At 40.2% G+C, this 24,870-nt stretch overlaps 1 protein-coding gene across 1 annotated transcript in view; it reads left to right on the top strand.

The window, feature by feature from the left end:
* LOC146651871 (MAM domain-containing glycosylphosphatidylinositol anchor protein 2) overlaps positions 1–24,870 on the top strand; it is a 200,936-nt gene that overhangs the window by 95,403 nt on the left and 80,663 nt on the right. The window contains exons 4-6 of the mRNA XM_085382565.1: positions 7,897–8,093; positions 12,799–12,931; positions 13,129–13,398. Coding sequence (XP_085238691.1) covers positions 7,897–8,093; positions 12,799–12,931; positions 13,129–13,398 — 600 coding nt within the window. The remainder of the gene's footprint in view (positions 1–7,896; positions 8,094–12,798; positions 12,932–13,128; positions 13,399–24,870) is intronic.

Raw genomic sequence — 24,870 nt, 5'->3', positions numbered from 1 at the left:
GCTTTGCCTCCAACTCTAATGGTGGCTTTCTAGGTGTTGTTGTTTAGATCAGTGGTCTGTGGCCTGCTTGTTTTCCTTGGGAGATGAATTAGAGAGGAGATGGGCTGAGGCAGATGCCAGTGTCTAAGGGAGAGGATGAAGAGGAGATTCATTACTCCTTACCCCCCCAACACACATACAAACACAAACACTGCTCACACAGAGCAGAAATAGGCCTCATTATTTCCCCATTTCCATCACCGGGAGGAAGTGAGGGGTTGCAGCCCTTTCAGTCAGGCTGCTGACATATGCCCCTCCATTTATCACACGCAATGTCCACGAGTACATAGAACAAACAGGCGCTGGTCTTACACCTACAGACATGACAGCGCAGCGCAGCATAATTGGAAAAGCATTGTCTCTAAGGGACATCGAGTTGTAGCGTTCTTTAGATTCTCTCTTCAAGCAACAGTTTAAATAGCACAGTTAAAATGAACGATGGCTTTTTTCTTGCTGGAGGAAAACTGCATCTTCTCTGTAAACTTAACCATAATCTGTTTTCAGAGCTTTGACTTCAAGCTATGCAGCGTTTATAAATAAGCTCTTACAGAAAATAAAAATAGATTTTTTTTCACCATCATGCTACATTATCAAAATCTATATATCTATATTCACTTAGGCTGCACTGCTACTTCAACTGGCAGTAATTATACTTAACCAGACCCGATGACTGTGGCCTGAAAGACCATTACTTTGATACCTAATGTATATCCTATGATGACTCAAGATAGAGAGAAAAAGACTGAGCGCATATGTAGCCTAAGGCAGAATGGTAGCCAGTAAGGGACATTTCATAGAGAAAGTGAGAGGAAAGCCACTTCCTCCCCGTCCCCTAGTACAAATTTAATTTCAAATAAACGCAGAGATGTTGAAATACTTAATGAATAATTCAATGCTTGTTAGTCAGTGCCACAGAGGCATGCCAAAGAAGTGCCATGGCAAGGGTGGTGTGTTGCCCTTTATAAGCCTTAACCCTGCATGTCTAGCTGGGTTAATGTTCCTGGCAGAGACAGCAGTGAAGCAGCTATAAACCCCCCAATGTCAAAGATGTGCCCCTTCACAGTTTAATAAAACAGCTGTTGTGACCGCCAATAACTGACCTACTGATTATATTTCATTTCAAATATTCCTATAGTCCCATAGTGGCGTAAAATAGCACACATAAAGCTATCTGACCTAATGAACCTAATGAAGTGTTTTTATTACAAATGAGTTTTAGATATTTATTACTGTTCTTCAGATGGAATCACAACAAAACCTGCTATTTATTTGTAAGTATTGATAATTATTATTTTTTATAAAGCACTTTTCTAAAAGTTACAAAGAGGTTCACAGAAGGAAAAATGTTTTAAAAAGTCTGAGACATGGATAAAAGAAAATAAGATAAATAGTAAGAATGTACAAGAAAATTAAAACCAACATTGCCATCTATCAGACGGTTGTGAAAGCTATAAAAACGTTTTTAAAAGAAACTAAAAAGACAATAAAGAAGTCGACATTGTGACTTGACTGGCCAGACTGTTCACAGTTTGAGAGCTCTAATGATAAAGGCCTGCTGATCTTTGTTTACTTGCTGAAACTTTAGAATAACCAGCAGCCCAGATGTAAGTAAGTGCCAGACACATGGGAGACTAACAAGTTCTTCATATAATTGGCAGCAAGCCTATTTTGCCTATTTAATTCTTTAAAAGTCATTATTATTATTATTCTCATATTTCTAGGTGCCAGTTACAATCCAGGCAAAAATGTTTTAAATGAACTGACGTCAATTAAGTGAGTTGTGACTGATGCTGTCAAGGCAGAAAAAGAAATAAAAGAACACATGACCTTATGTACGTCATTAGCAAACAAGAATGGTCTAATTTTTAAATTTTATTTAAGCTGAAAGTATTTTTTTTTTTAAATATAAATCAAAATGGTAAATGTCACTGACATTCATTTCAGAAATGGCTTATTAGATGTGTTTTCAAAAGTGTGTTTTTAAATTTTCTGGCTTTACTGGCTTTGACTTTAAACACTTGATTTTTAATAAATTTATTAAAAGTTCTTTAAATGGATGTCACAATAGAAGTCAAAGGTTTGACTTAAATGGAAAAAACCCTGAAATTTAAATTGGTACCCATAGTTGTGTGTGACATATTTGCACTGTTATTAATCCTCTGCATCAATGCAAATGCACCTGTATGCTTTCACGCTGAAGATACTCGGTGATAAGATTGTTATTGTTCTTGCTCTATAAAGTGAACATGAAGTTAATGTTACAGCCTGTTTATCAGTAAGACTAAAGACAGGAAAAAGCGAGTCTATTTCTATAACACAGTCGATAACAACAATTTTATGCTGCCCAAACAAATCTCAAGCTAAACAGGAGGAAGCCTTCATGCCTTAATGAGATAAAGTATTTTGTAGATTATCCTATCGTTTTTCTGCACAATGGACAAAGTCAGAGCATCATTTTTTCCCAAACATTTTAGGAGAATCACTGGTTTATCGCAGAGAGCACAAAAGGCAGAGTTTGCATGTCATTAGTTGATAAAAATCCCCCCCACAAAGAACTCACCAGAATAGTAAATCTTTAATGTATATATTTACTTTTACCTCTTTTAGTTTGCTCTACAGCTTTACAAGTTGAAATAATATTACATCTTTGCCACTATTGTGTGTAATAAGTGTGAGTTTTAACAATACATTCACAGGGCTAAAGTTTGGCTATTAGCAGGAATTTAGCTGTCAGCAGAAGTTTTACAGATCTGATGTAGATTCATTTCTACAAAGACACAATAGACAATTCTGAAAGTGAGGAATTAATTTTTTTTAAACATGTATTCTTTTTTTAAATTTTAATCCTAGCCTCACATTTCAGATAGTTGCTAAAGGAGCAAGGGTTGTGTAAGAATAACCAAAACACCTGTTGAAATAACTCACAACTATTAAGCATTAATAAGTAACACGGCAAGTCAGAAAGACTTATGAAAGAAATATGGTAGCGGTTCACCTGTTTGAGAAAGACTGTGTGGGCAACTAGTTCAGAATAACTATTTGGGCAAATGATGAAGCCAAAAGCCATCAGTCAGTCGGTAATGTTGTTCTGTTTGCTACAAGTGTTGCAGGAGCTTTAACTCGTTATGATTTTATTTTCTTTACCTACCTGAAAAGTAGTTAAAGTTGTGCCAGAAAGTTTAACTCTGCTTCTAATGCATTTATGGATTCCATAATCTACAGTACATAATATGATGAGATGTCTTTGTACACAACAAGCAAGGCCAACAACCAGTACTGAATGACTGTGACCTGCCCTCAGGGAGACCTTCATTAAAAGATGAATAACCAGCACATTCTGTGGTGGAAATCATTATGTGGGCTCAAGGACTGTCATTGAATGCATATTGCTGCAGAACTGAGAAAGTACAAATTATATCTGCCATATGAAAAAAAGAAATTGAATAAACTGGAACCAGAAATACCTCTGCCCTCTTTAAATGCAACTTGCACAATGGTCTGCTGAATATGTTGAGGGAACATTGGCCAAGCAGACATCACTCCACCCTCATGTTTAGCCAAATAAAAAAGGAACCTACGCAGCCTCATCTTATCACTGTGCACTGCAGCTAGTAAAGTATACATATAACAAGCCATAAACTGTCACAACAGCCTTTAGATATTTAACATCACTGGAAATCTAGCCATGTGGGTATTACGCTTCTGACTGACTCTCATTTTGCAGTGTGTCCACTCACTGTTTCTTTGTTTCTCGGCACAGAAATGTGTATGCCACACCATCGCGTCTGAACGAGTTTCTCAGTGGATTCTCTCCTCTCCCTCCTTTCATCCCCCCGACAGCACTGAGAGCAGAGCAGCACATGAAACTGCTCACGCTCATATCTCATGTCTCAGAGAATGATATTCAGTTTACTGAGATATCTCTGCTACACAGGCGCCGTCGTCAGAGTGGACTTATTGCAGAAATAGATGCATCATGCCCTCAGCCTCCCGCCAAACTCATCCATCCGCCTCGACAATCACGCTTTAGTGTGAAGCAACAGATGACACCAAATAGATACAGTTAGCAGGAGGTAGTTATTGTGGAGTGTAGCCATGAGATAGAGGTCACTATTGCCGAGGGTTTGAGAGATGGAGGGAAAGGAAATGTTCTGACAATAAATTACATGCTGGATTCACATATTCCATCAGAGGCTTCTGCATGAGATGAATGTTATATATCACTAAAGTGGGTTATTAACCTTGTGACCCACGTAAATGAAATGCAATAAAGTGCATCATTCAGCAAACAGTAATTACAAACCATCTATATCATGGTGTATTTGGGCTCACTTATTTGATGTGTGTTTACACATAACAGTGCATATTGTCAACAATTTTAGATCTTTGTGCGCTATATTTATCCCAAGCGTAACACATTAGCCTGAGAATATTACAGAAATTTCATGTAGAGTCCTCCGTGCCCATAGTTTCAGTTTATTGTTATTAATCTAAAGCATTAAGGGAAAAAAGGGCCCTCGCGGGTATTAAAAAATCTTGCTATGCACATGAACAAAGACATGAATACTTGATGGACATTAAATCAGGTGGCAGACTCATTCTCAGCAACCACTCTTACTGTCTAAAGACCAAGTTTATGACTTAGATAAATGTCAGGATAACTTTATTGTTTTTTCTTTTGTTTTAGATTGTTTTGTTTCTGGGGGATTTTTTTAGGATTACTTGTCCAAATTTGTTTTTAAAAAAAGGGGGATTGCCATTAATTCAGACCCGGAAACAGTCCTCCTTAGAACAGTCCATTAATCCTATATCTTTCTAGCCAAGCCTTTTTTTTCCTCTTTCTTTTGTTTCTGTTAGTTTCTGACCTCGACCCCACTCCCACCCATCTCTTGCACTTGCTCACGGTCCCTTGGCACAAAATAAAAGCAAAGAGCTTGTCAGTGACATAAGAGAGCTGTTTTCACTCATGAAAGACATTTCACAAATGTCATTCAGGTCAGCAGCTCCCGCTGGTAATCATGCTGGGACAGTGATTAGGTGAAATTAATCGCCACCCTCTGTTGCTCATGGCTGACAGCCCGGGAGCCTGATAGGCTCTCTCTTCTCAGGTGACTTTGGCAAGTCAGGTGGAGAGGGTGAAAGACATCAAAGCCAAGAAGAAATAGACAAACCCACGTTAGATTAGCACCCAGGAGACAGCACTGAAAAAGTGTGCGTCTGTGTGTGGCATGTTGGTGTAGGTGGAGTGGGGCAATACGTGTGTTTTCATGTAGGTGTCTGCCTTTTTTTGGCAGTGGGTAAGTGGGGGGGGACATGAAAGGGAAGCAGCCATGGTTTGATGTGATAATGAAGTGACTTCTTTAGTCTTCAATTTCTCTTTTATCCAAACCACTCACTTGTGCCTATTTGTCCAACAAATGTTTTGGTATAAACCGAGATAAACCGAGCGTTGTACCCTTTTATGCTCGTCTTGTGAGACTTCCACTGCCTCGCATGCACATTGCATCTAACGTTTGCACTTTTGTGCATCATGCTGCCTCCCCCGCCTCCCATTACAGAGAAACCCAGAGTTTGGAGACTTGTCATGGCTGATAGAGGTGAGCGGGAGTGATGCTACGGTTAGTGCGCTAGAGCGTTTAGCTGTACATGGGCAGATTTACCGGCCTGTGAACCCATAAACCTGCAATTACAAACCCTAACAACTCTGGCGCAGACTGCTTGTACACCGCAGTTTTCCTGTGGGCTCTGGGATTTAAGCTTCACAATCAGTCAAGCGTGACTTCAGAAGCTAATTGCACAAGAGTGACATGCACACACACACACACATGCACAATCCTTACGGGGGGAGAAAAAAATGATGGTGGAGGTGGAATTTTGTTTGAAATTCATCAAATTTTAATCCACTGCGTGCATTTCCATATTTCCATATTTATCTCTTTGCGCTCCTAGCATCCACTCCTTCTCTGCATATCATTTCAGCCCTATTTATAGCTCAAACTGCTCCTTACCTAATATACACATATACAGGCACTTTCGTTGTCACCAAGTAAAAAAAAAAAGGCATCCTCCTATCAGGTCCAATGTTCAATGACACATGTATCCCAAGGTAGATAGGGCTGTCAATGAATCACTCCATTCCTGCCGCAGTTGGTAAACTGACTGTTTGTAGCAGGAAACGGATGAGGCAGACGCTGGGTAGAGTCAGAGATAAGATGTAGGATTCATACTCTTCTTCTCCTCTCTATAATGAATCAGTGTATTTACTTAGAGCAATCTGCTCCTCTAAAATGGCCCTGCAATTGCTCTGTCTTCTCTAGAGCGTTATCACCCCCCTCTCCTGCTTTTTTTTCCCTCCCCACCCCTCCAAAGGTAATTGCTCTTACCTGAGACACTGTAATGGATCCTGGATGAAGTATTGACCGCTGCTAGATTTTGATTAAGGGGCTGTAGGGCAGAACATGTCTTTAATGAAACCGAGGAATCAGCATTCTCTGGTTGGTGTGTCCAGGAGGGATGCTGTGGCCCACAGCCCTTTGATTAGGACCTGATCCTTTGCAAATCCAGGGGTGGGCCAAAGCTGCAGAATTAAAAGGAATGAATTTATCCATTAACGATACCTAAAGCATGTGTAGTTTTTCTCTAGAGGCTTATAATCATTAAATATTTGGGTATTTACCGTGAGCAGTTTGCTTGCTTTTTTGCTCACACATTAAAACACCAGCTCAGTCATCCACCTTGTTGCACATTGGCTGATACACTAACTCCCCCATCAACACCCTCAATCATATCCCCCCTCATAGGTCACTCGTTATCAGTTAGAATTTTAAGGATGAAGAATAACTTGCGTGGGTGTCTCTCATCCTTTCCTTAAATTGCCTCATTTTTTTTCTTTTCTTTTTTTTTTTTTTGCTCATGAAAAAACTGATTGCATCTCGGATGGAGATGAAAGGGAAACAGCTAGCTCCCCACGTTCTTTAAGCGTGCAAATGGACATAATCTAAAAGGCGAGTATTAGCATGCTAAAAGACACCACAGCTATGATGAACACCATTTGCCAAGGCTTAATGCGATAGCCGGGTAAGATGATTAACTTTGAATCCATTTAATCAACAACAGGCACTTTCTCAAATAACCAACTGTCTGGTATTGGGGTAAAACTTCCTTCAGATCTGTCAGGGAATGGGTAGAGTAACAGATGTGTCAAATCACAGAGTGCCTGAATGAGATCAGAGGCTAGCCAAACAGTGTTCTTTGAAGTGATGGACATCAAACATCATTTTGTGCACAGTATTTGTCATCCTCTCTCGTCTTTGAAGCTCACAATGGAGTGCGACTTGGAGCACAGAGCAGCTCGATTTGACTGGGAAGTCAATGTGCCCTTGGGCGGCATCCTATTGACTTAAACAGTTCAGGTAGTGGGCTTCTCACCTCCTTTCTCACGTTGACCTCCGAGTCCATGCAGATTGCTGGCTCCCCCTAATGCAATGAGAATTCTGACCCCTTCACTCAGACCTCTAACCACAATCAAGAAGTGCGTATTGTGAGCGATTATAGTTGTGATTGCTGTTACGGTACAGATTTGTTATTGCTACAGCATCCTGGAAAATATAGTGTGTGAATGTGAGAGTGAATGAATAGTAGAATTGTAAAGCGTGTTGAGTGTCTAGAAAAGCGCTATATAAATGCAATCCATTATTGTGTGTGTATATATATATATATATATATATATATATATATATATATATATATATAGGAAATATTTTAACATATTGATCTATAGATTTGTTGTTTAGTGAAAAATGGGAAAGTGTTTATTAATGCCTTCCTCCTCTGTGTGTGTGTGGGATCCTTTCACAGACCTTGATGACCCGGTGGTGACAGTGCACCAGAGTATAGGAGAAGCTAAGGAACAGTTCTACTATGAGAGGACTGTATTCCTGCGCTGTGTGGCTAACTCCAACCCGCCTGTCCGCTACAGCTGGCATCGTGGGAGAGAGGTCCTGACGCAAGGCTCAGACAAGGGTGTGGAGATCTATGAGCCATTTTTCACACAGGTAAGTCGACAGGAACGTGATTTGAATGAATATCTCAAATTAAAATGAATGGCACATGTAGAGAAAGTTGATCTATTTTAAAGGTCTAAAAGAAGGACATGGTATGACCAAGAATTACGAAACAAATGTAATAGCCAAGACAACAAATTCATCAACAAAGTGTTTGCAAATGTCAAGAAAGACTTCCACGGCGCCTTCCTATGTGACACCATGTGGACATGGCTCGCGGGTTATCCGCCATATATTATCCGTGATACAACCATTGGTTACTAGGGAAACGTGCTTTCTGATTAATTAGCCGTGGCTCCTATGGGGTTGGCTGTCACTCGTGACTGCTTTGGTTGCTAGCAGGTTGTCTGTTGATTTTCATGCTTTTCTGCAAATATTTGCTAATTACTAGCTGAGTGATAGTACAACTTGATAAAGTGCGACATGAACTTGAAATGGACGGGGTTTACATTCTCAGTCAAAGTTATGATTTAGTGCTGATCCCTTCTTACAAAAGGTGATACTTTTACCTTGAAGACAACATTTCTGGTGTTGCATTTTTAAAGAGACAGCAGAACTTGCTGTACGAAGAACGACTTTATTGCTTGACCAACGCTCGACAAGTCCACCACTTCCATTAAAAACATGATCACAGCAATATCCTCGTGACCAAAGCGAACGCAAGGAGGCTTTTTTCTTAACCAGCTGGAGAACATATGTTTTTCCATAGTGACAGGTGGTTGTCACGGGTCTGTCAGCCTTTATGATTGAGGATTTTGCATTTTTTGCATTTTTCCCAGCAACTGACGCAACCTCCAGCAACCACTTAAAACTGCTCGGGTTGCCAGATGCTCACAGACCAGTCTGTAGATTTGTCTGACATTGCCACCATCATCATAACACATCAAGATGGGTTCAAGTTTCCAACCATGACTCCACAGCCGTCTTTTTTTACTGATTGTTGTCTAATGTTGTTAGCATTTGAATGTGAACCTTTGGTAAAAGTCTTTGAATTCTGTTTTGCCTAACCTGTCATTAAGACATGCACCTTGTGCCCTCCCCCAGAGACTACAAAGAAAGAACAAATAGGCTGATACCGTACAGAGGATCTGAAACCATTTAATAACCTTCTGAAGGCAAAGCACAAGCTCTGTTTATCAGGTGCTAAATTAGCTGAAACTCTGTCTCACAGCGTGCTCTCATATTTATTTAGCGATCCACTCATGACCAGAATTAAGTCGCAGCTGTGGCACCTTCATGTGTGTGTGTGCTGTTTGTTTAACCATGGGAAGGCAAAAGAAATTCCAACAAACATTTTCATTATAAATCAAGCAGTTTTGGAAAACACCAACAAACAAAAAAAGGCTTGGAATTCTCCAGAAATTCCCACAGTATATTACTCTCTCACCATGGGACCGCGTTTTGGTTTCAGTTGCAATAAACAGAAAGAGCAAAGTATTATTTTTGCCATCAGATGTGAAGCTTCATTGCACTCCATGAATTACGCAATGGCCTTTATTACGAATATAAATGGGCTTTCGAAAAAAAAAAAAAAAAGCCCTGCACCTAAAGTAAACCATCTTTCTTAGCAGTGCCATTATTAATATCGGTAATGCACTGTATTATTGCATATTGTGGCATATTTTTAAAGGTACTGCAAAGCTTTAAAACTGATGCATACACATACAAATGTAAATCATGATATATCTTGACCTCATTTAACAATGCGTTAACAAACCCAACATCACACTGTCACAACAGCCGCACACCCTTTCTGCATTTTTTTTTAGCGAGATGAGTAAGAGGCAGTTGCTAATTACCGAATCAACGCAGCACGTTGTCACGTAATTATAGTGTTTCTATTTGATTTAGGTGATTTGATTATGTATTGGCAATAACATTATTGTTGTGGCTAGTTGTTATAAAACCCTGCTGCATACCTTAGAGTGCAGTACCAGCCTCACTAACCCAGTTTCATGAGTTACATGCATATTAAGGATTTGCAGATGCTGAAAGGCTGCGGAAAGACTTTTCTTCACAAATCAGTTCTTTCAGATGATCAAGTGGATTTTCTTTACAGTCTGAAAATTGAGAAGCTTTGTTCCAAAATGGATTTTGTGCAGTCAACAAAGAACTGATTGAGATTGTTCAGCCACTTGTGAGGGAATTGTAGTTTTCTTTTTCTTTTTTGTTTAATTGATCGAATTGGATGTGAGTTGTATGTGGAATGGAGCGTCTGAGAGAATACAAAACTATGACAAAGAGAAAAAGACATCTGAGAGGGGAAAAGAGGCTTAAGAAGTGGCAAGAGGAAAAGAAAAAAGATTAAAAAAAAAAAAAAGTGAAATTGATGTTTGGCCAAATGGAGAAAGATGGCTGGGAACTAATAGAGTGGGTGAAGGAGTCTGAAGACGCTGCACAACCGGGCCCCAAAAGACACTTCTCCCTTCCATCCTGCTCTTCATACCTCTTTGCTCCTTCCCTCGCTCCTTCATCCTGCCCTCTATTAAAGCTTTAATTGGGTCTGAAATTTGAACACAACCCAAAACTCAGAGATTAGCATTACGTGAATCCAACCCCAAATAAATCCTGACTAAACTCCAAGTAATTTGCACATATAAATGGCTAATAACATTATTTTTCAACAATATATTGGAACTTGCCTGAACTCTCTGCAGACTATTCAGGGAATCACTTGTAACTGACCTAAATCAAAGCTGCAGCGTCTCCTTTTGTCTCCTTTTGTCTCCTTTTCCTTTTTTATCCATGGATTTTTAGTTAAGTTTATCTTTACGACTTCCTTTCTTCACTCTGGCACAATTTTTCCAGCCCAGCAAAATGCTTTATATTCCCACTGATGCTGTAGAAATGCAGGAGTGGCATTTTAAACCAGTTCATAATTAAGCGAGCAGAGGTGTGGCTTTATTGTAGAAACCACGTCCTGCTGTCTGTAACGTTTTCCCTCTGGCCGCAAAACTTTGCCTGCAATGTGTCGAAAATAGCACAATTATCCACTTCATCCATTATTTCTGCTTCAATTTTAGGCTATTAGAATAATTAACACTTATGGATTTGATGTTTTTGTGTGCTATGATATTCTCTTTTTTCAAATGTTACCTTCTATAAAATGACAATAAGCCGTAATGTATCATTTTCTAATTTGTGATGGGCTGTAATATCAGTGTTGGAGTTGCCAAGATGTGGAAAAAAACCTTTGTTTTTTTTGTTTTTTTGCTGTAATTAATTAGGATGCCTACTGCAACCGACTGTTTGTCCAGCTAGCTTATGGAAAAGGTCAGAAAGAAAATCAATTTATTAACTGCTTATTAACATTTACAACCGCAGGCCTAATGTAGTTCACTTCACTTAGATACAATTTGACCAGCAACAAGAATGTGAAATGAGGCTGATAAGACCTTTTTTATTCACATTGTTTGGTGAAAGTTTGCATTATTACTGTATCAGATTTGCAGGTATAAATGTTAGTGTTTCCTGTGAGGAATTAGCAAATTATTTTGATCCGAGTGTCAAGGCTTTTAAGTAGGTAATCAAACAGTCTAGTGGATGATTTATTAATGAATTAAAAAGCTAAAAAGGCAAAAAGTGTCTCAAATGGTTACCACATCTCAGAATGTGGTAACCATTTTTTTGATTCATCTCCCTCAGATATTTTCCCAGAGCCAGTGTCCTGCTGCTTGCATGAAAAATACCCTCAAGTCATTTTTACCACCAAACATCTTAAGCCCAAGTGGTTTCAATTTTAGTTTTTCTTCCTCACAAACATGCAGTTAAAGCATGAAAACAAAGCTAGAGATGCCATATTTTTTAGCTGATAGACACCACACTCCTCCCAAATTTCTATAGACACCTATTAAGTCTCATTCCCAAAGCTGTTTATGTACTTTAGTGTTCAATCTGTCCATCAATATGGCCATCAATCCCTCGGACCACTTTGGTTTAATGGCTTCAACCCCTTGCATTTTCCAAATTGTCTTTCCTACCAGTTGCACCAATTGCATTTTGAATACCTCAGTACCATAGGCATCGTTCCCCTGATATCCGCTTCAAAGCAAAAGTGGTAACGGAAAAATAAAGGAAGCGAAATGTTGGGTCCATGGCTCATCTAATGCAATTAATTTATCCATGAGCCTCACCAGAAATGAAAGGGTGTGAAAGTCGTGAGTGATTGCAGCGTTGTGTGTGCTGCCACAGCATGTGGCTGACTCATCTTTGATTCCCTCCCCAACGCATCCCTGCACCCACACACTGGAGTCAGCCAGATCAAAGATTTACATCCTTATTGTAACATTTCGGGTGGGGCTCATAGTCGACAGGCCCGGTTGGAATCAAACGCACTTTGTCAATGGGCGAGCCATTTCTTTGGAGAGATCCCCTACTGTGCTCATCTGTATTCCTGGAGCTCTGTGGCACAAAATGCTATAGGGCTTTTCACTAGAGAGTAATCCACTCATTGCTGAAAAACATCAGAATCATTTTCATTTAGATTTAACTATCAAATGTCTGAACTCTGTGGCACTTTTTCACCTGCCTTTATTAAAATTACATACATGTTAATAAATATCGACTTTTCTGTGGAGCAATTTGGCCTTTGTAATCTCCTTCCCAGTGCCTATTTTTTTATATTCCTTTCACTTGATTATGTTCATATTTTTGCACACATTTGCATACCAGTGTTGTTTTTTCGTCTGAGCTGCAGGGGGAAACGAAGATTCTGAAGCTGAAGAATCTGCGTCCCCAAGACTACGCTAACTACAGCTGCATCGCCTCTGTCAGAAATGTGTGTGGGATTCCTGACCGCAGTGTTATCTTCAGACTTACCAATAAGACAGGTACTCCACATCATTACTGACTTTTGTGCACAGAAAGCTTATTGCAACTAAATAATTATATCCTAAAAAAAGAAAGATGTAGAAAGAGAAAGATGAACTGTCATGCATTTTCTCAGCTGAGTTATTCTGTAACTGTCATAACTGCCAAAGCCGTCCATCTTCCTCCAGTCTATCATCGATGCTCTCTTTTTCCACAGCATCCCCGTCCATCAAACTGCTGGTAGAGGATCCTATTGTGGTGAATCCAGGACAGACAGTATCCTTGGTTTGCATCACTACTGGAGGTGAGCCACCTCCCATTCTCACCTGGGTCAGCAGTAATGACAGCCTGCCACAAAGAAGTGTGGTGAAGGGCGGCACACTTACGCTTCCGGCCATCACCTCAGATGAGGCGGGGGTCTACAGCTGCGTGGCCAGCAACAATGTGGGAAACCCTGCTAAGAAGTCCACTACCATTGTAGTGCGAGGTGAGAATGCATACCTGCATATAAAAACAATACATAGATCCCAACATAAGATATATATTATTTTTTTGATTATCTAGGTGCAAAAGTATCAAAGTTTATATTTAGAAAATGTGTCTTTCAAGACTTCCATTTTCATTCGGTCGTTAATACTAGCTATGTCTTTAGCCTGGTAAACAGAAACCCACACTCCAACCTTTTTTTACACCATGTCACACTGCTAATGCTAACCCTTAAAGCCTGTTCTGCCAATTTTAGAAGCCATACAGAATCCACATACTGAAGACAGGCATCCAGATGGAATCTAAGAATCTGAAAACCCAATAAATTCCTTTTTTTTATTGCAATACCTCCACAACTATAAAAAAAAAAATCCTTAGAGTGTAGATCGAATAATATGGCTAACAGTACCATTCAATACTTTTTTTATTTTATACCCACAAACCAAACGAAATGCTTGGGGATATTGTGGAAACTTTACGAATGATTTCAAACCAATAAACAATGACAACATATGTGTTTCTTATAACCTGCTGTGCAACCAAATATTGGCTAATTTTTACGGATCCTCATTTTTAAAAATATGCATTTTATTCAGTCTCATGCTGTCTGTCTCTGCTATATTATACACTTTATACCCGTCACTCACACAGCATGCAGCAAAAATGACATCACATCCCCTGGCACAAACCACATTCTGGTGTAACCTCGTGCAGGTCCCGTTGCCGGCATGGTTGGGTTGAACACACAAGAATCCGATTGTGTCGCTTTTCATTGCCATTTCAAAGAAATATCAATGCAGAAGCTCAGAGATTCCCAGCTTATGCAGAGTAAGATGCTGTAACAGCTTGAAAAGATGAGTTTTTGAGAAAATTCTGCAGTAACTTTGCTTTCTGTTTTGACTTCCACTGCTCCAGTACCAGTGCTGATGCACAGGGTTTTTTTGAGTGGCATTAAGTAGAATACTTCAGCAAGTACCCATGCAATCAACACTGGAATGAATGGTGACGAGGCTGTGGTGATCTCACTGGTTGCAACGACATTAATGGGCCCTTTAGTATGCTCAACTAATCTCTTTTCACGAAGTAGCTGTTTCTGACCACACCAGCCAAAGAGGACAATCAAAAAGCCTGTGACTGTTTAATAGTTTATTGGATTGTAGTAATTCATTTGAATTTTAAGTGGGAAAAAGGTATACTATAGCAAATATGTGGACATAAATAGATAAATAAATAACAAATAAAACTAACAAGCCACAGTCCTGAAATAATAGGCAAATTCCCTTTGTGCTGATTGAAAGGAAGAGTTGAAATTTTCTCTGTTTTCTTCATATGTTTATATTAAGTATATTCACAGGCTCGATAGCTTTTGATAAAGAAGTGCGGTTTAAAGTTACAAACCCATCGAACCTTTACTTCAGCTGTGGATAATTTTAAAACAGTCGAGGGCAATTGTCACAGTTTGCCGTGGGAAACTGCGTGGAGTGTGAAGAGCGGACTCAGGTGCAGATATTCTAAAACTCAAACTTAACTGATGATGAGCCGTTTATTAAGGCAGACAGAACAGTAAAAAATAAAGAGGCAAAAACAATGCAAACTAAGCAATAACCTAAACTGGGTAAACTAGAAAGGAAACATGAACTATGAAACTATGGGGCGATCGTGGCTTTAGAGTTTGCAGTTCGTCTTGTAATCGGAAGGTTGCTGGTTCGAGCCCCGGCTCGGACAGTCTCGGTCGTTGTGTCTTTGGGCAAGACACTTCACCTACCGCCTACTGGTGATGGCCTGAGGGGCCGATGGTGCAATATGGCAGCCTCGCTTCTGTCAGTCTGCCCCAGGGCAGCTGTGGCTACAACTGTAGCTGCCTTCACCAGTGTATGAATGTGAGAGTGAATGAATAGTGGTATAAGCGCTTTGAGGGGTCCCGAAAAGCGCTATATAAATGCAATCCATTATTATTAAAAACCCTGGAAAACAGAAAAACAAACAAAACTCTAAACATGGCAATGATGATGAGGCTATATGAAAACCTGAACGCAGGACATGGCATGGGAACAACGCAGACGACCCGACAAAGACTGAATGAGAAGGCACAGACTAAATACACACAGGAGGCTAATGAGAGAAGTGGGAACACATGGCGGAACAGCTGACACACATGAACATAACGACGTCACAGTGGAAGAGCAAAACTAAACACGATGAACACAGGAACACAAGACCTCTTCAAAATAAAACAGGAAACATAAGACGCAGACATGAAACACATGAAGGGCAAGGGAGACTTAACAGGGGTGGAAGACACAAGGGGACTCTAATGACAAAGAACTATAACAACAAAAAAAGGAACTTAGAAAACCTGAAGGGCTTAAACATAAACCATAAACTAAAACTCAAAACGCTGGGTCAAAAGACCCAGGATCGTGACAGGTAATGCTAGCGCAGGGGTGGCCAACCAGTCAGAGACCAAGAGCCACTTTTTTTTTACTGTGTTACCGCAAAGAGCCACATCATACGCATGGGCACACATGAACATCACCCATCCTTTCCCCCCCCCTCTCTCTCTCTCTCTCTCTCTCTCTCTCTCACACTCACACACACACACACAAAATACACACATCTCTGCTCAGCCAGATTCATTGTAAATGTCACACACCAACATGATAATGACAGAAATGGACTCCTACAGTACTAAAACCACAGGCCAGTCATTTTCAACAATGAACATTGTGTCCACTGTCTCACACACACAAACTCTCAGTTCAACCAAGTCCACAAACAAAAATATAATAATCTACAATAGCATTTACTTTTACAATGCATGTTGTTTAGTGGGACTTCTGGCATTCCTTGCCTTGAACAATCCTCTTTAAATCTGGCTTGTATTCCGTTGTTGTCACTCGAAGCAATTCTTTCACATGTGTGTCAGTCAGAACAGATCGATGCTTTGATTTGACATGTTTTAGGGTAGAAAACACAGACTCGCAGACGTATGTTGACCCAAACATTGACAGTATCTTAAGCGCAGCCCGTTTGACATTGGGGTATTTTTCCATTGGCACACTTTTCCAGAACTAAATGGTCCCTTCCCTTAAAGCAGGTTTCAATTGGTCCTCCTCACAAAGATCGATCATCTCCAACTCAGCCGCAGCTTCATCTGTGACTAGCGGGACTTACAAACAGCCGGTCTCTGCATTAAATGGGTCGACGAGGAACGTAATCTGTGGCCTTTTCAATTGTAGATCATGGAACCGGGTCACGAAGCTTTCGTGCAAGTTTTCAATCACCGTTGCATATCTGGCTCTTTGCTTACTCAGGGCAGCGCTGGCGACTTGCCCGCTGGCTTTTAGCAGAGTGGGAAAATGCGTTAAATCTCCCTTTTGAATATGTGTCTTGAACAGCTTCAGTTTGTTGACAAACGCAAACACACTTAGCACCATGTCAGGCAGCATTTTTAACTTACCCTGCAGGGTCAGGTTCAGTCTGTCCAAGTGACACAGCATGTCGACCAAAAGGCCAGATCCATAATCCACTTGAGGTCCGAGAGCTCGGGATAGTCCTTGTCCTTCTTTTCCATAAACAGTTTCATGACATCCAAAAGCTCAAAGAAGCGAGAGAGTACCTGGCCTTTTGAGAGCCACCTCACAGTGCAGTGCAGCGGCAGGTCACCTGGAAGCCCTTGGTCCAGCTCAGTGATGAGATTCTTGAATTGCCTGTGGTTAAGCGCATGTGTGCGGATATAGTTGACGATTTCCATCACAGGCTTCACGACGTTATCTAAATTCAATGATTTAGACACGAGTTGCTCCATGTGGATGATGCAGTGGAAATTCCAAAAGTCAGGAATAGTTTGGTCAGCTTTGCACAGCCCCACAAGCCCGTTCACAGATCCCATCATGGCTGGTGCTCCATCCGTGGCTATTGCAGTTAATTTCGTTATGGGCAGATTTGCTTTTTCAAATGCAGCCATCATGGTTTCTTTCACATCTATGCCATGGGTTCTGTCTTTTAATGGCACAATATCCAGGAGTTCTTCTTTGATCACACAATCGTTGGACACAGACCGTGCAAATATTGCCAACTGAGGCTTGTCTTGTATATCACAACTCTCATCCAATGCGACACTAAAATACTCACATGCTTGAAGGTCAGAGTGCAACTGTGATTCAATAGCCGTGTTAATGTCCGATATTCTGTGTTCAACAGTGTGGTGGGACAGTTGGACGTCTGATACCATGCGTTTTAATTTGTCGTTTTCAGGAGACAAGATTTCAACAACATCACTGAGGCATTTTTTAATGAACTCCCCTTCATTGTATGGCTTTTTAGCCCGTGCAATGTTCCAAGCCAGCTGATAGGATGCGAGCGTTATGGTCTCTGACCGCTTCGTAAATTTTTGGAAAAACTGTATCTGCCTTTCTGCCTGACTTTTCAAAGTGGCCAACTCGTGCTTGCAAAGTTCAGTCCCTTTTGTAAATTCCTGGTCGATGTTAGCATGGAGTGAGCTGAAGTGGCGCTGAAGATTTGAAGCTTTGAAATGCGCTAATGACGTCTGACATATAAGGCAGAATGGCTTACCATTGCGTTCAACAAAAAAATATAAACTCTCCCACTCTGTTAAAAACGTCCTGTGTTCATCTTCATATTTTCTTTTTGCTGTGCATTTTTTTCCTGCCATTTTAAGGGCGAACTTGCTCCTACTGGGAAACTTTGCGGTATTTTCATCTCACACACATGTGCATTTGATGAAAACACCGTATTGAACTCAAGCGAAGCGAACGCGCACATTTTAAAACAACAACATTAAAAAAAAAAAACCCCACAAACGCAAACTTTGATATGAACGTAAGAGCCGCATGAAACCAGGCAAAGAGCCGCGTGCGGCTCGAGAGCCGCGGGTTGGCCATCCCTGTGCTAGCGGGAAGAGAGTGCGGAGCCATTAATTAAAATACACTGATTCAAGAAGTGGTTATCACAAATTTAACAAGAGCAGCTGGAGGAGGGTCACTGCTGTTTGCTTGGTCATTACCAGAAAAACATTATTTTCCAAGCTGCTCTTCACCTGAGTGGCACAGGAGGCAGAGGAGCATCTGATCTTGCTGTAGCTCATTACAGAAATAACTGTTTTCTGAGTACCACTTTCTGCATGCTCGTCGTACTGATGGCTCGCTATCAAAGTGGATACCCAGCAGATGATGGGCACTTGTACTCGATATGAACTTGGCATAAGAAATGTCAAAAAAAAAGTCATATGCTGAAAATGTATTTGAGGACTAATTCTTAATAAAGGCAATGTTCGAATTTGTAAAGAAAAGCCATTTCACTATAAGAGCGGCAGCGATGCGGCACAGCGCCTGAGGAAATTGACTTTCATACTTTTAAATCGATTGCCGTTACTAAGCTTGAGGATTAAGGATGGTGTTTGATCAGACTTTTATCTGTGACATAACAGAAGATACCAGTGCCCTGAATGAGAAAATGCAGGAATCTGAGGCAGGTGAATAAAAACATGCATTAATTAGCTTAAGCCTGAAAAACAAAACAAGCATTGGTGCAATGATCATACTTTACGTTTCTCTGTTCGCACATAAGTGGAAGACATATGAACAGGAGTTTAGCAGAGTGGCTCAGAAGTGCAGTTTGTCATAATTTTCTCTTTCCATCTCAGAGATTATGCCACAGCTCCATCATCAGGTCGCCGCTATGCTGAGTCTGTTTGGAAGCTTTTATTTATGCAGCCATATGCTCCCTAGGCTGAAAATCAAATCATCAACAAATCATCTCTGATGGTCCCCCTGACAGATATACCCCGTCTCCGTATTGTGAAAGTGCCCATACAGTTGAAGACTTAAGAACTGAAAGGCTTGCATCAAAGAGGAGATGTCAGGTGTCCCATAGGAGCGAATAAGTCAGAGCACACTCACTGCAGGCAGTCACTGCAATAAATATGACACACTCGCTGATGTGTCTCACATCTGGATGCACAGTACGTTGCATATGAGATCTTAGTAAAATATCATAAAAGAGAATTCACTACCTTTATTAAACATGTGTTGTTTAAATATATAGACCTCTGTCATCTGTCTAAGCCTATGGAGCATTGTCTGCACTCATAAAAAGTTAAACAGGAAGAATATGCATTATTCTGCTTGAATATCTAGTAGCAAACACATACGCAGCCACTGATTTGTTATGCAGCGGTTTGCAGACAAATAAGTATTTTATTTGTGCCATCACGCCAGATATAAAAGTTTAATGCATTATATAACTCTGACTTGGATATTTTATATAGTTGTTACTGTTCTTAAAGTTGTATTGACTTAGCAACAGAAAAAATATTCATTATGGAGTTACTGTACTGTGCAAAAGTCTTGAACCACCACTCATTTCTTTAATATTTTGCTTCCAAGGAGCAAGATTTTCTTTTCTTTTTTTTTCTTTGTTTTTCTGTTGAGTCCTTGTACCTGACCATGTTTAAAAGAATATATATATGTATATTTCTAAAACCATATAGCACTGACCTGTGAATCAAGAGACGTGCCACTGTTGTGTCCACATATAACCAACAACGTAGCAAAGAACCAAGTTTATTTTTTATCTTTCTGTAATTTGTTTCTATTTCATTAGTGGAATCTATGAAACATGCCATAAATAGTTTGACAGGCATAAAATAGTATTTTTGCTCCAACAAGGTGATTCCCAAAGAGCTTTTACCTGAAAACTTGCCATGTCTCTGCATAGTATAGAGTGAGTACATAGATACATTTTGAGGAAACTGTACAAGTGATGGAAAAAAGAAGAAGTGGCAGGCCTGAAGAGGACTATCTACAGAACATGAACACTATTTGCAAGTCATGTCCTTAAGAAATAGGAAAGAATCCGGCAATGACCTGACACAGTGCTTTTGCATCCCATCAGAGATGGTTTCAGTTGATGGGTAGCTATCAAGAAGCTATTATTCAGGAAGGGAAAGAGGAAGAAAAAGCTGAAGAATGACAAATTTGAACATTTTATATTGTTATGGGAATATTGATGGAATTCATGGAATTCTGAACACAAAGTCACTCACAGCAGACCACTATCAGTCAGGGATTGGCCTCCCCAGAATATTAACATTACTGAGGTTGTGCACAATCATCTTGATAGAGAACAGAACAAAAGAAAGAAACATCCAAAGAAGAACTTTGAATCTCCTTCAACAAGCCTGGAGAACTATTCCTCTAGACTCCTTAAAGAAGTTTCAGGAAAGCTGCCTTAGAGAGTTCAGGTGTTAAAGAATAAAGGCGGTCCAAACAAACATTGGCTTTCATGTCCTGCTTGTTACAAGTGAACTCTGTTTTTCTCTTAAAAGCTGCATTCCCATTTGTTTTTGCATCTTTCAGTAAATTGCTGCATCTGTTTTCCTAAAAAAAAAATATAAAGACATTTGGGTGCCTTGAGACTTTTGCACTGTACTGCGTCCTTGTATGAAAGACTTAAGTCTTAAAGGCTCGTAAAACCCGCTTATATCACTTTGACTTCCATTTAGATGTTTAGACCACAGCAGTAAGATAGGAGGGGTGGGTGAAGAATTGACAAGAATTCAGGTACATAAAATTAATGAGTCATCACACATCAAACAGCAAACAGACATAAATGAAAGATAGAAAGGGAGTGCAACAGTCAAAATGACACAATTAATGAACATGTGATAAAGCAAATAAAAGGTCTCTGACAAAAGAAAATAAATTGGGCACATTCTTATCTGACTAATGAACAGTCCCTCGTGTCAGTACAGCTCTGGGATGAATCACGACAGACAGTGGAAATAACACTTTTCACAAAGACTGTATTTTGATCAGATAACTTGAATGATAGCTGAGCTTGGACACAGAGCGATATCATCAAAGCAGAGTCAATTAGAAAGGAAGACAAACTGAGGTGACAGAATCATGCCTCAGTTTGTCACAATCATGTGACGCAAAACAATCCAAAGTCAAGCAAAACATCACTGGTGTCAAATTTAATTTGGACCAAACACTAGAAATAGAATAAATGCTCTAAAAGCCAAAAACAATGCTCTTTTGATTTTTTTTTTTATCTGACAGGAAAATAAACTGTGAGGAACAGTTAGTTAAAAAGAGAGGCGATGTTGTCTAACTTGACATAACTAATTGGCAGGAGGTGGGTTCAGGAGGCTATCACATATCTCAGGATCGCTCTCTTGAGTCTGATGAGCTGTCACTAACTCAATTTCAATTTTGGGATTAGCATGCACCAAATAATTGTGGTCGTCATAGCTGTGCAATGGTAGATATATGTCTAGATTCAATGATTTAACATATCATTTGTACCAAAAATAGATTCTGCTGTAAGGCTTAAGCGCAAGCATCAGCACAATGTACTTTATTTTAAACAACATGATACTTAAGGGCTGGTCTCATCAGTCGCTCCGACCGTATCAGCATGATATAGATAATTATAATCTGTTTGACGACTGCTTTTCTTTAAACCAAACTGTGAGTCATTTTTTTTCAGAACCTTTTCTCCTTTGCGTACTCGTGCTTTTGCGGCATCTTTGTGGCGCTTCCCTCGAAGTGATTCTTCCTGTAAGTGAGTGTCACGCGGCATGAAAGAAAACTCACAGCATCGCGCCGTATTAAGGGGGCTGGTGGGTGGGCCATGATGGGGTTGTGCTAAATTTCCATTTTTACTGGGAAACTTCTATCACCATGGATACTGTTAGGTCTTTGAATTTAGAAGCAAATCAGATTTTTTCTATTTTTCCCCCCCATCACAGAATTTTCTGTAGATTTTTTCTAAATCTTAAAAAAAAAGGTTACAAAACGACAAAAAAGAGAGTTATGAGGAATAAATGAAGTAATGCTCGGAAAGCTGCAAGAGATTAATCTGACACACGTTGCTTCTGTTTATGGAATGTAGATTCAGCAGAAGCATTCACTAGATTTCCCAAAATTGTGATGTTTGAAAGTACCCTGCAGCTACACATTATATACTAAATCCCTTATTTCACATAAGCATATAACCCAAACATTGTAAAGAACAATGACCACTATGCTTAATCCAGCTTTCAGTCCTAGTGTACAAATAAAGGATTTCTGAGTTTGATCTTCTGGTGAATCTTATGAGGTTGTGACCATTAACAAAGACCCAAACATACACATCAGGGATGTCAAACTCATATTACATCGTGGGCCACATACAGCCCACTTCATACACGACAGAGAAATACTGCTGTAGTAAATGCTGCTTTTTATTCTTCTTCTCTAACACATAAATAATTTTCCTATGATCTACAAAATATATGCTTCCTTCTGTTACTTGCATTTTTGTTCCATGCAATAGTGGTTGAGGTCGGTTAGCAATAGTTAATGATTAGTACCTTTAATTCAGCGTTACTAGTTACAAAATTTGATCTCTTTAAAAGGGTATTTACTTTGTCATCTACTAATTTTACCAAAAATGAGGACCTGTTGTTGTACATGTCATTGGTGTAGAAGACCTTTATCTTATTGTACATATACTTTTGAATCTACTGACTTGATCTCATTCCCTATTGATGTGATATCAGGTTGGATATTGGTAGCATGTCCTGCACTATGGAACCAGTCACAGCCTTTTGGATTTTTTACTTGTAGCTTTAGCTGAACTAAAAAAGTAGCCAGTGCTGTTTTGGAGTGTCATTCTCCTCTTCAGTGGGCCACTCTGGAGCTCTGCTTAGCAGCAGGTGCTTCTTCAGATTTTAAGTAGACACTTACTATCACCCACACGCAATTTGCATTTTACTGTGATCTGCTCTCCCTTTTCACCCACAAATTCAAAACAGTCTGAATACTTCCACGCCATAAAGGCAGTCCTTGCTTCTATCTCCCTCACTGAGCTACACGATGGTACAACTGCTGGATTAAAAGAACAGACCTTCTGTCTGCCTGCCTGTGTGTACAGTATGCGTGTGTACATGTCAATGCTCTGCCAATCTCTAATGAATGTGTCGTGTGTAAGTAAGAGGCATTGAAGGCTAAACGTTTGGAAATGTAAGCACTTTGGAGGAGAGAGTACCCATGAGTGGCTAGCTATTGCTTTACTTCACGTGTACGTGAAATACAAAATTATTTGGTTCTGCTCCTCTGAGTTTATTTTGCTCAATTTACAGGGTCACCCTGTGGCCTCCTCTTTGCCTATCTCAGCTTGTTCACTCTTGTCTCCAGTCCTTGAGAAGCCCTAGCAAACTGCTGTTGCCAAAGGGGGCTGTGTATGTGAAAACACACATCTCTCCCTAGCAGATGGTAGTTTCGGTGGCCATACTGTCCCACCAGCCAGACTGCCTTCCAGGGCTTGGCCATCTCCACAGCCGGCCCAGCGAGCTACTGGCATCACATCACCCTGCTGACAGGATCCTTTTTATGGATTAGGGATCCGCAACACGTCTTCAAATGCAGGTCAATACCCTGCTTTTCTCTGCCACTTGAGTCTATTCTATAACCGACAAAGACACCAGTTGTGATATATCAGTTGTGACAATGCAAAGACACTCTCACTGCACTCAGTTGTTTCTTTCTTTTTGGGGTGGAGGGAGGGTGGCAAATATGAGGAGGCAGCTTTCAAATGGAGCATCGGTGAATTATGACAGAACTGTCTGTAGATGGTGTTGAAATGGACAGTTGGTCTGGCGCTGTGTTTTTATGTCTTCCAACACAGACACAGTCATCCCTCTGTGCATGTGTTTCCCATCTATTCCCAAAGCAAATATGTTTTCCTTCTGTGTTGTGTGAGAGAAACGCGTATTGCTTTCACTTTGACAAGATTCAAAATCAGATATTCATCCTCGATGTCCCAGCAAATCTAGGCATCGACACCTTTTTAAGCTGCTTACAGGCTTTTATGCCAAAGGTATTCATTATTCAGAACTGCTAACGCTGGTGCAACTAATTGCATGCATCTACAGTACACGGGTACACATATTTGAGCATAAATGTGTGCAAAGTCGAGCAACCGCCATCCTTACTTTTGTAACTCTGATTGGAAGCTTGCTGCTGTCATACACAGAGAAGCAAAAATACAGTCCTTCGCTGGGGGCTCCCTGCTGTTTATGTTTAGACTGTTTAGTGGTGGGAAAACAAAAATGACGTGCCTTGTGAAAACCTCTCTTTGCTTTGGAATAAATTCTGGTCAAAAGCTGAATATATTTCCATTCGTGAATGCCAGATTGAATGGCTGGATGGTCAGGACTGGCACAGGCGGTCCCGGCTCTTGCGCTGTGGCCGTAGAGAGGTTCTATGCGTCTTTGTATTTGTATGTGTGTGAGTATGCCTTTATATGTGCGCATACCTGTTTAAACATAAATTAAAGCCAGAGGTCAGCGTGAAGGTTGGGTGCAGCATTTAGGGATGGGGATGTGTGCGGCTGTGATTTTTGTAAAGATGCTGATGCATGGGGAATGTGTTGGTGCTAATGTGAAAACACAGAGTGATAAGAG

Source organism: Rhamphochromis longiceps, linkage group LG15, assembly GCF_057381845.1.
Source record: "Rhamphochromis longiceps isolate RC_006_pf linkage group LG15, R_longiceps_female_GT1.1, whole genome shotgun sequence".
Lineage (NCBI taxonomy): Eukaryota > Metazoa > Chordata > Actinopteri > Cichliformes > Cichlidae > Rhamphochromis > Rhamphochromis longiceps.
The sequence above is the reverse complement of the archived record's forward strand: the minus strand, read 5'-3'. Positions and strand labels throughout refer to the sequence as shown.